The 12,397-nt window shown below is 44.0% G+C and overlaps 1 protein-coding gene across 1 annotated transcript in view; it reads right to left on the bottom strand.

Annotated features, from left to right (window-relative positions):
- The window catches only part of LIFR (LIF receptor subunit alpha), a 123,120-nt gene that overhangs the window by 23,705 nt on the left and 87,018 nt on the right, over nt 1-12,397 (bottom strand). The window contains exon 13 of the mRNA XM_068271809.1: nt 6,482-6,710. Within this exon, the coding sequence (XP_068127910.1) occupies nt 6,482-6,710 (229 nt within the window). The remainder of the gene's footprint in view (nt 1-6,481; nt 6,711-12,397) is intronic.

Here is a 12,397-nt window from a genome sequence, read left to right as displayed (position 1 = left end):
AGCCCAGAATCACTGGCAAAAAGGCCACAGCATCACCACCAGTCAGGCCAGCATTTACTTCAACCAGCCAGTCCAGCCACAGCATCACCGCCAGCCAGCCCAGCCACAGCATCACCGCCAGTCAGGCCACAGCATCACTGCCAGGCCTTTCAGCTCACACATCATCGCCAATCCAGACAAAAATAGTATTGCCAGCCAGGCACAGCAGCCAGTAGAGGAGAATTCAGAAGCCAGGTGAGAGGTGTCTACCATATTAATGGGGCATTTTGCCTATTTATTTGAAATGCTGTCTATTTATGTGCCTCATGACTGCTGAATTTGTCTTGTTGGTGGCCTCATGGTTACTGGATTTGTCTTTTTGGGGGCCTCATGATTTGTTGTGGGCCTCAAGATTGCTGAATTTGTCTTGCTGGGGGCCTCATGATTGCTGAATTTGTCTTGTTGGGGGACTCATAATTTATTGGGGGCCTCATGATTGCTGAATTTGACTTGTTGGGGGCCTCAAGATTGCTGAATTTGTCTTGTTGGGGGCCTCATGATTTGTTGGGGGCCTCAAGATTGCTGAATTTGTCTTGTTGGGGGCCTCATGATTGCTAACTGCGAGACTATGGGAAAAGCGGAATCAACCTCATATGAGACAATAGCATTGAGGCCTGGAACCCACTGAAAACCGCAAACGCAAAACGCAACCGCTAGCGTTTTGTCTGAGCGGTTTGCAAGCGGATTCATGCGCGTTTTTGGTCGTGTTTTGCAACATTGTATTTTTTTCCCCAGCGGGTGCCTAGCGTTTTGCGTTTTGCGTTTTTATCCTGATTGGTCCTGTGAATTATTTTTCATTTTGTTACAGTGTGCTGAACCGCAAAACGCTAGCAAAACCGCTCAGTTTAGGTTTTGCTGAGCGTTTCCGCTAGCGGTTCAATACTTTACATTGAAGCGCTAACGCTCCCAAAATGCTGCAGGTCCTGCGTTTGCGTTTCTGAGAAACGCAAACGCTCCTGTGGAAGTTACCCCATCCATTAACATTAGCCCAGCGTTTTGGCAAACTGCTAGCGTATCGCAGTGCTGCCAAAACGCTGCCAAAAGCGCTCCTGTGGGTTCCAGCCCTAAAGGAGTTATCCGGGCAGTTTTAATAAAATTAACCGGGGGCTTCCTCCAGCCCCAAGCTCCCAGGACCTCCCTCGCCGCATCTCTGCTCTCAGCCGTTCGCCGGAGCTCCGACCCGGTCCCCGGCGATGATGTCAGAGCGACCTGGAGGTTGCTCTGTACTGCGCCTGCGCGATCGGCGCTGTCAATCACCGCCACGTGGGCCGGAGCGGACTGCGCAGGTGGTAGTAGTTCTTAGCCTCCGGCGAACGGCTGAGAGCAGAGATGCGGCGAGGGAGGTTTTTTTAGCTTTTTAAAACAGAAAATAAAACTGGGGGGGTTTTAAAAAAAATAAAAAAAATACATTTTTCAGGAGTAGGATGGATGAAATTGTTTATCTTCACAGTTTATTTTCAACTTGGATTTTCCATAATGTTCATGTATGAGTTAAAATGTTTGTATTTAGTTTAAATTGCTGTTGGCACTTTGCGATAGATAAGTGACTTTTCGCCACCACTGTCCTAATCTAATGTCCCACCATTGCTAAGTTCATGTAAACTAGTCTCCACCCGTGACCACACCCACATTTTGGTCTATGACCACACACATTTTTTGCGCAACGTAGCCCCAATTACGGGGGGGGGGGGCAGGGCTGTGGAGTCTGAGTCGAAGAGTCGGAGTCTGGGCAATTTTGGGCACCTGGAGTTGGAGTCGGAGTCGTTGATTTCATAAACTGAGGAGTCGGGTGATTTTGGTACAAAATCCACAGCCCTGTTAAGTATTAAGACTAAGGAGTCGGAGTTGAAGCTATTTTGGGTACCCGGAGTCGGAGTTGGAGTCGTGGTTTCATAAACTGAGGAGTCGGAAGATTTTTGTACCGACTCCACAGCCCGGGGGGGGGGGGGGGGGGGGGGGGTGACTGTGGATAACCAGCACCGGGTGCCAAATACCCTAGGTACGCCACTGTTATTTGAATTTAAAATATATGGAAGTCTAATGTTTATCAGTACATTACAGAAAATAATGAACTTTATCACAATATGCTAATTTTTGAGAAGGACCTGTATAATTGCATATCTCAGATAATTGGCCTCTTGTCAGTGGCGTAGCTACAAGCCTCGGGGCCCTGATGCGGAATTTGAACCCGGGCCCCCATCCCGATGTGGAATTTGGACCTAGGTCTCCCCCACCCTACATTAAATAGCCAGGTATAGGCGCCTCAAGTATAGGTAGACAGGAATAGGTGCCCTCATTATTGTTAGGCAGGAATAGGGGCCACCAGTTTCAGTAGCCAGGTATGGGTGCTCCAGTATAGATAACCCAGAATTAGGTGCTCCCAGTATAGGTAGCCAAGAATACATGCCTCTGTATAGGTAGCCAGGCATAGGTGCGTCCAGTATAGCCAGGAGTAGGCTACCGACTCCAGGTACCTAAAAATTGCTCCGACTCCTCAGCTCCATAGCCCTACCTCTGGGGACAGTCAGTGACTATGTACTTTATAAAGTGACACAGAAAATGTCTGTGCTATAACATAAATATGGTAGGACATCAGGTAACGACTATGCTGGGAATTAAAATGTTAGCTTCTGTGAGGTACAGTTGCTGACATAATTGTGTACTGTGTAAAGCACAGGGGGGTGGGGGGGGGGGGGGGGTCAGTAATCAATTCTATATACAGTAAATTAAGATGAGAGAGTGGAGTGTGAGATGGGGAAATAGAGAGTGATGCTGGAGAAAACATAAGAAAGGAAAAGTCAAGGAAAGAGAGGGGGGACGTGTAGGAAAGTAGGAGAATGTGGGAAAGGGACAATAAAGAGGTATAGAAAAGGGGGAGACAGATTGGGGGGATATGGAGCAAGATTTAGCTGAAAAAACCTGCCACCAACACCCTGCACTGTGGAGGAGAGCACATGCAGAGCCTGACACAGCGTAGACCACATGATGACAGGGGGAGAGAGGGGAGACCAGAAGACCAGAAAGTATACAGCCAGCAGGTTATCTTTTAATCTTAATTGCCCAAACTAGTTCACAGTTCCTTTCTCTGCTCCCGTAATTACAGACATCAGCATGTCATAACATCAGTGTGATAGCCTGTGAGACTTGTGTGATGCCGGGTGAGTAGTGAAGCACAGTGCAGCGGCAGCGGGCTGCGCAGGACTTACTTGTCCACAGCTGTGTGCTCGTTCTCTGAGCATATCTGATAGCCGGAGCCTGGAGCAGGAAGGAGGGGGGCAGAAGTGAAGAACTGCAGACAGCGCTGCAAGCTCTGTGGTCACTTGCTGCCTGCTGGAAACAGGAGAGAGGAGCGGCCATCCCTCGTTTCCGTTTCCTGTGCACAGCAGTCTGCATATGTGGAGTTGCGAGTGCGGCAGAAATCTGACTCTGATGTGGGGAGGACGAGCGAGCCCCTCGGGGCCCTTAGGGGCCCTGGGCCCGGTCGCACAGGCGACTGCTGCGACCGTGGCCCCTACGCCCCTGCCTCTTGTTTTTTAACACCTGAAGTGCTAATATTTCCAAATTGCAGATTTATGTATTTTTTTATGCAAATATATGCAGCTTGAAAATGTGATCAATTTAAACCTGGGTGGGACTTGATTGGTCTATTTTCAAGCTTCATAAATCTGCATTAAAATGTACATAAATCTGGATGAACTTAGAAATATTTGCATCTCATTGATCATCCCCAGTAAGGAATATAAAACAATGTGCCGTTCATTAATTGTGATATTTAGCCACGCCCTTTCCAGGAGGAGGATAAATATTACACAACAAGAGAGCTCAACTAGAAATAAAAAAAAATATGTGCATCTTCTGAAAACCTGTAAAAACTGAGATTATACTGGTGGTAATCATGTAAAACTGAATACAAAACAAAAATACTGCCAGTAGGAACTGTGAGAACTGTAATTTGGCATATAACCAATTGACTACCGCCAACTAGTAACAGCTGCAGGATTTGGAAGGACCACCCACGACATGGCACACTGCATTGCCTGAGCCGCACATCTGCTACCATTTTCCCAAAATGAGATATTTAAGCTTCACTCTTCACCAAAGCTCGAGGGGAAATACTGTAACGCAATACGACTTCATGGTAGATTTTGCTTTTTCTAACTTCGCATAGGCTTTAACTGAGATCCAAGCCTGAGACAATACTTTACAGTTCAAATGAGGTGAAGGAATACCCAGAATTTTTTTTTAAAAAAGTATAAATAATTTATATAAGCATTTACTTAACATGAGGTATAATGGGCATGGTCTCACTAGTAAAATTACTACTGTGCAACTAGGTTTTGGTACAGCCATGGCAACATGCTATATTTTTTTAACTCCAAATGAAAAAAGGTCTACGTTACTGCGTATTCTGCCAATAAGTGCCTTAGGACGGTCTCCTGACATTAAATGCCCACCATTGTGGTGTGTATAAAATACATATTTGTTCCAGAGTAAAATGCACTATAAATTACTTTTTTTCCAATCTCGCTGTCGCCATAGAAAAAAAAATTACACATCACGTGTAATTTAATTTAAACCACATAAAAAAAAAAAAAAAAAAAAAAAAAAAGAATCTGACAGGGTTTGGACTAGTCCCTCTTCTCATGAGGATCTTCAGAGTTTTCGTTATTTCCAAAACCACTTGCTGAAAGGCAACTGTTCAGTCTAACTACCAAAATAGCATGCAAGCAAGTATATAGATCTCATGAACAAACAAATCAGCAGCTGTACAGTAGTAACTGAGGGCGGAACATACCATTTAGCAGCTGTACTGTAGTAATAACTGAGGGAAGAACATAGCATTTAGCAGCTGTACTGTAGTAATAACTGAGGGAGGAACATACCATTTAGCAGCTGTACTGTAGTAATAACTGAGGGCGGTACATACCATTTAGCAGCTGTACTGTAGTAATAACTGAGGGCAGAACATACCATTTTGCAGTAATACAGTAGTAATACCGGGGGGTAATCACTGAGGGCAGAACATACCAATGTTCTCCCCAGGCTCTTTTAGCTGGGTGCTCCACCCGGCTAGTTTTGGTGAGCACTCGGCTGTCACTGGCTCACCTCCTCCTCTGCTGTAAGCAGACTTGTACAGAGAAGCACCTGCCCTGCATTCTCGCATCTCACCCCACCCGGATACTTTTTCATGACACCCAGCTACTTTTTCATGCCACCCGGCTGGAAAAAAAATTCTGGGGAGAACACTGCATACCATTTAGCAGCTGCACAGTAGTCATCACTGAGGGTGGAACATACCATTTTGCAGCTGTACAGTAGTAATCACTGAGGGCGGAACATACCATTTAGCAGCTGTACAGTAGTAATGACTGAGGGCGGAACATACCATTTAGCAGCTGTACAGTAGTAATAACTGAGGGCGGAACATACCATTTAGCAGCTGTACAGTAGTAATAACTGAGGGCGGAACATACCATTTAGCAGCTGTACAGTAGTAATCACTGAGGGCGGAACATACCATTTAGCAGCTGTACAGTAGTAATGACTGAGGGCGGAACATACCATTTAGCAGCTGTACAGTAGTAATAACTGAGGGCGGAACATACCATTTAGCAGCTGTACAGTAGTAATAACTGAGGGCGGAACATACCATTTAGCAGCTGTACAGTAGTAATCACTGAGGGCGGAACATACCATTTAGCAGCTGTACAGTAGTAATCACTGAGGGCCGAACATACCATTTTGCAGCTGTACAGTAGTAATGACTGAGGGCGGAACATACCATTTAGCAGCTGTACAGTTGTAATAACTGAGGGCGGAACATACCATTTAGCAGCTGTACAGTAGTAATAACTGAGGGCGGAACATACCATTTAGCAGCTGTACAGTAGTAATCACTGAGGGCCGAACATACCATTTAGCAGCTGTACAGTAGTAATCACTGAGGGCGGAACATACCATTTAGCAGCTGTACAGTAGTAATCACTGAGGGCCGAACATACCATTTAGCAGCTGTACTGTAGTAATAACTGAGGGCGGAACATACCATTTAGCAGCTGTACAGTAGTAATCACTGAGGGCGGAACATACCATTTAGCAGCTGTACAGTAGTAATGACTGAGGGAAGAACATACCATTTAGCAGCTGTACTGTAGTAATAACTGAGGGAGGAACATACCATTTAGCAGCTGTACAGTAGTAATAACTGAGGGCGGAACATACCATTTAGCAGCTGTACAGTAGTAATCACTGAGGGCGGAACATACCATTTAGCAGCTGTACAGTAGTAATGACTGAGGGAAGAACATACCATTTAGCAGCTGTACAGTAGAAATGACTGAGGGCGGAACATACCATTTAGCAGCTGTACAGTAGTAATCACTGAGGGCGGAACATACCATTTAGCAGCTGTACAGTAGAAATGACTGAGGGCGGAACATACCATTTAGCAGCTGTACAGTAGTAATCACTGAGGGTGGTGAAGATCCTGCGGAATTGCTGGCTGTTACGGTAATCTCATAGTCTGTATTATTAGTGCCAGTTAGATTGATCAGGGTCCTATTGAGGTTTCTAGGCAGAGTGATGAGCTGAGGGCTCTCATTACTGTGAAGAGGCCTCCATTCTACGTTGTACGAGATCACATCTCCATTAGCTTCTCTCGGCTGCAAATGCTGGAAAATAAAGTTGATACTTAATTGTAAAAATAGTTCACTTTTGATAGTAAAAAAAAAAAGTCGATTCAGTTCACATTTATACAGTGCAAGATATTTTAAAACAGGTTTGATTTCTTTGTGTATGCAATAACGGAACAGGCTTACTGGGGGACTACTAACAGAAATGGGTGGGGTGGTATGCTGGTTAGTGCAAGTACAGGTTCTCTTTAACTGCTTGAAGACATCTGTTTTATCTGCAATGTGCCAATTTTACACCAGGCAGCTGAAAATAAGTTAATTCTCTAGAACCGGAGTAATTAAAATTAGTCTCTAGCTTTAATTAGCTAAGCTTTCAGCAATCCTTGCAAAATTCTGATATGACCCAGAAGGTTTGTAAACCTTTGCTGCCTAATAGCAGACGTTTCCAGGGTTATTGGATCACTCATGTTTTCTTGTGTCTTCATATAGTGGGACAAAAAACTCTGACATAACATTCAATCAAAATGTGTTTTACAACTTTTTATTACCCATTCAGTTATCATATTTGCTTTTGTGCACAAGTAATATTGTATGTTTACAAATGCTCAAAGTACAGTTTATCCGCTCTGAAAGAGGCTATTGCATTTTATTGCATAGCTGCTATATGTATATATTAAAAGTGCTGTGTTTAACTGAATGCTGTTCTGCTACAAAATATTTTTGTGCGAGTAGATTTTATGCTAGATATATTTTAGAACAAAGAGGATATGGAAACGTTTCATATCACTTTATGTTCTCCAGCCTAAGTAAATTAAGGGCATTGGATCAGTAGATAATTGGTAATAACAGAGGCGCCAAATTAGAATAAAATAATTCAAATCCGTTTAAAAGTAGGGGGGTTGGTGGTTACCACCCTCAGGTATATAATGACCAGCCACTGAGTCGTTATAAATAAACAGTAACATTTATTCTAAGCTCTCCATAGCATACCTGGAGAGCTTAGAATAAATGTTACTGTTTATTTATAACGACTCAGTGGCTGGTCATTATATAACTGAGGGCGGTAACCACCAACCCCCTCCTTTTAAACGGCTTTTAACTATTTTATTCTAATTTGGTGCCTCTGTTATTACCAATTATCTACTGATTTACTGATTTAGTCCACCCTTGGTGGAGGGGTGTATCCCCGTTCTTCCTGTCTCAGAGAGCGACTTCTTAACGCCTGAGTGGGGTCAGGTTATAAATTCTCCCCACCTGCACATCCAGTGGTTGTCTTTGTGGTAACTCAGACTTGTGAGTATATTACTCTTATACTTTATATTATACCCCTTCTATCGTGACATACTACACTATATTGGGCTCTCGGTTTCACTTTTTGTATCCTTCCAAGGGCATTGGATGACTGGAACACAGGGAGGAAGTCCGCACACTCGCTGGTATATTCCAAGGGTTTTTATTTCAATCCAAATCGCACATACAGAAATTGGCTGACATGTTTCGGAAAGAATCCTTACTCATAGCCAGGCTATGAGTAAGGATTCTTTCCGAAACATGTCAGCCAATTTCTGTATGTGCGATTTGGATTGAAATAAAAACCCTTGGAATATACCAGCGAGTGTGCGGACTTCCTCCCTGTGTTCCTGTTCTGCTGTCTGGTTTCCAGCACCTTGCACAAGGTATCAGAGGTTGAGCGGTCTTTTTCTACTATATTTCGGCATTGGATGACTGTTGAGACATCCTCTTTGCACAGTACAGCAATCCATATGTAATCTGTTACCCCAGCAGAGTGCAGCCACAACTGTGCCTGGTGTATGTGTACAGGAAGAAAAACAGATGAAAGCAGCCAGCCAGGGGACTGATTCATTTGGTTTTCTTTCATGTATGTACTGTATATTCTGGCGTACAAGACTACTTTTTAACCCTTGAAAAGCTTCTGAAAATTCAGGGGTCGTCTTATACGCCGGGTGTCATTGATGCCGGCTGATATGCCCTATCCAGTTACCGACTCTCAGATCTTACTGCTGAGGACTGTAGTGAAGCGGTGCAGGCTCACATGTGCGAGATCTGAGAGGCGGAGAAGGAGGTAAATAGGATACAAGGGCGGGCCAGAAGGGCGAAAGAGGCGTGTGCTATGGGCACAGCGCGATCTATTCTTCCATACCGCTCTGATAAACAGGGAGAGCTGACCAATCCACTTATGGAGAGGGAGAATTGACCAATACAACTGGTCAATCACCTGTATACGATTATATACTGGGTACCACATACAGTACAGTACCAGTATCTGTTCATACATAGCACCAGTATATGATTTTTTTTAATTTTTATTTGTTATGCGTTGGAAGAGGGGTAGTCTTATACAGCGAGTATATCCCAAACTCCATATTTTAACTGGAAAAGTTGTGGGGTCGTCTTATACGCCGGAATATACTTGTTATGATCATGTCTGCAGCGTTTACTGCTGGCTGCAGTGGTATTGCAACCCAAGCAGTTCTGATGTCATTACATGCATTTTCTTGCATAGTTTGGTTTGCACTTAAACTAGTTGCTGATTCCATCTGCAGTCGCTCTGAAGTTAATGACAGTTTAACCACTTCAGGATCACAGGTTTTCTTCCCTTAAAACCAAAACAACTTTTACATTTCAGCGCTCCTCCCATTCATTCACTGATAACTTTATTGCTACTCATCACATGTGAATGATCTATAGGTTGTTTTTTTCGCCACAAATTAGGCTTTTCAAGGGTGATATTTTATTTTAGTAATAATGTTATTCTCTATGCATTTTAAAAAGAAAAAAGAGAAAAAAATGAAAAGATACACTATTTCTATATTTCCAACCATAAAAAAAAAGCAAGGGAGGCTAGGATTAGATCAGGGTTGATCAGGGTTAATCAGGGTTGATCAGGGGTATATAGTCCTGGTATATTTATTTATAAGTCCTGGTATATTTATAAAATCCTCTAGGTGGCAGTCAGACTACAAGAAAAGAAGATCCAGTTACCTTGTAATCCTCTCAGGAGTGATTACAAGGTAACTGTATCTTCTTAAGTGCTGGCAACATTGTTTGTAAACCTCACAAATGAATGAGCACTGCTATTGGCTTATAGCAGTGCTCATTCATGGTTACAGGCATCTGATTGGTGATGGGAGTAATTACTCCCATTCATCAATCCCACCCAGAAATAAATGAAGCTGGTGCACGTGCACGCACGGGGGCGCGCACCCGCGGGCGGGAGCGCGGGAGCGGGGGCGCGCGGGAGCGCGCGCGTGCACGCGCGCGATCGCGCCCGCACAGCACAATAGCGGCAGGGGCGTTTATAAACGCCCCTGATCCGCTAATTAAGTCAATAGGGGCGTAGTTATGCGTCTGGGAAATCCGAAAGTGGTTAATATGCTTTTGTGTAAACAAACATTGTCTGCTGCAATGGAGGGGCAATCCCTTTCCTGCAGGCTGCATATCATTGTCTGCCTTTTCCTGCTGTCAGCCTGTGATTAATTACCATTCACTTGTGTGGGAATCTGCAGGTCTGCTCCCATTGGATGACCTCAGTATAAAGAACTGCTTCCTGCAATGCTTGATGGGCTACCATAGTTTTAGATTCTGTCTGTTACTCTGCTCGTGCCCCACCTCGTTCCTAGTCCGTGTGGACTGCGCTGACTCCTGCGAAGGGGTCACCGAGTCCTCCTAGTTCTGCTCTTGTTCTAGAAGTTGTTACTCTGCTTGTCTTGTGTCATATATTGGTTCATCGCCAATATATACGCATACTTGCGCATTTTGTTATTTTCCTTGTATTCATGTTACGTTGATACATCAGTGTTGCTGATATATACGTACACGAACTGTTTATATCCTGTGTGCAGTTAGTCAGCCTTCCAGCACGTTTTGGTAGTTTGCGCGTATCGTGATCACCCGTGCTGAGCTAGTATCCTGCTCCTGGTCCTGTTTGTGGATTGCGTTCATCTCTGCGAGGAGATAACGAATCCTTCTGAATCCTGTCCTGTTACCGTTTGTGGATTGCATTCATCTCTGCGAAGAGATAGCGAATCCTTCTGAGTCCTGTTCCCTGTATTGCTCCAGTGCTAGTCAGTGTTCCTGCTTATGTCATATATCGGTTCATTGCCGATATATACATATGTTAGTCAGACGTTACAAATAGTTTCATTGATAGCTGTAATTGTAATACGCTAGGAAAACATACTTATTGTATATTTGTCTGTGTTACGTTCATCTATCTTGATCCTGCTATTTCCTGACTATCCTGTCCTGTCTTTGTGAGGCACGCCATCGCTGCAAACGCATTGGCTGCCTCATTCTAGTCTGTCTTGTTGTGGACGCTTGCTGTCACTAAGTAGTGGCTAGTTAAGCAAGCGTTCATTCTGTCTACTTGCCCTGATCTCCTCAGTTCTGGTTTATGCGCTCAGCGCTACTTTGCGCTGAGACGTTATCACAAAAGTATTGTTTGTGGCTGTTCGGATCTGCACCGGCTCTGTGCGCCACAATCTCCTATCGGAGTCAGTCCTCTCCTCCACTAAACTGGGGATATCCTGATTCCTTGTGCTGGTGTGTGTATCTCCTTCCCGTCAGCTTATGCATCACGTGCTGACCATGGAGAATACACCCCCAAGCCTAACAATACTGTATGTTAATTCTCATACTCCAAAACAGAACCCAGCGCATTTTTTATGAGGACGATTGTGCAGCGTCCTGGCCGCCTCACCGTCTTCTTCCCAACTTGGATGGGAGGTCTCTCTCCCCGTCCTCCAGCCAGTCCGGCATACTTATTACAGCACACCATTGGGCACAGACCGAGCCTCTGCTTCCATTCGAGTAGCTGGACACCATATCCATTGCAGGCACAACTCCTGGCTACATCACGAGCAGCGTTCATGGCTACATTGCATCTCAGCATTTCCATTCTGGATACGTGAGCAGCCCCACGGGCATGACTTTTGTTTGTGTATGTGGACTGCCATTATCAAGCTGACATTGTGTGAGCACTTGCCTTATCGATATAGTACATATAGATGCTTTGATTATTGGAACCTGACAATTGCATTGGCTGGCTTGAACTGCTGCATGTGCCATTAAAGGGACTCCGAGCAGTGCAGAAACTATGGAAAGATGCATATCATTTTAAAGTTCTCTTTCTCCTCTTTCCAATGATATATAAATCACCACCCTACGCCTTTTAGTTTTCGCTATTTTCGCGATTGAAATTGCCGCGGCCACGATTTCAATCGCGAAAATAAAGAAAACTAAAAGGCGTAGAGCGACGATTTAGGTGTCGCCAGAAAGAGAGAAAGAGAGCTTTAACCACTTCACCACTGAGGGGTTTTACCCCCTGACCACCAGAGCAATTTTCACCTTTCAGCGCTCCTTCCATTCATTCGTCTATAACTTTATTATTACTTATCGCAATGAAATGAACTATATCTTGTTTTTTTCGCCACCAATTAGGCTTTCTTTAGGTGGGACATTATGCCAAGAATTATTTTTTTCTAAATGTGTTTTAATGGGAAAATAGGAAAAATGTGGGGAAAAAAAAATTTTTCAGTTTTCGGCCATTATAGTTTTTAAATAATGCATGCTACTGTAATTAAAACCCATGAAATTTATGTGCCCTTTTGTCCCGGTTATAAAACCGTTTAAATTATGTCCCTATCACAATGTTTGGCGCCAATATTTCATTTGGAAATAAAGGTGCATTTTTTTCAGTTTTGCGT

This window comes from Hyperolius riggenbachi, chromosome 1 (assembly GCF_040937935.1).
Source record: "Hyperolius riggenbachi isolate aHypRig1 chromosome 1, aHypRig1.pri, whole genome shotgun sequence".
Taxonomy (NCBI): Eukaryota; Metazoa; Chordata; class Amphibia; order Anura; family Hyperoliidae; genus Hyperolius; species Hyperolius riggenbachi.
Note: the sequence above shows the minus strand (reverse complement) of the source record. Positions and strands in the feature narration are given on the sequence as shown.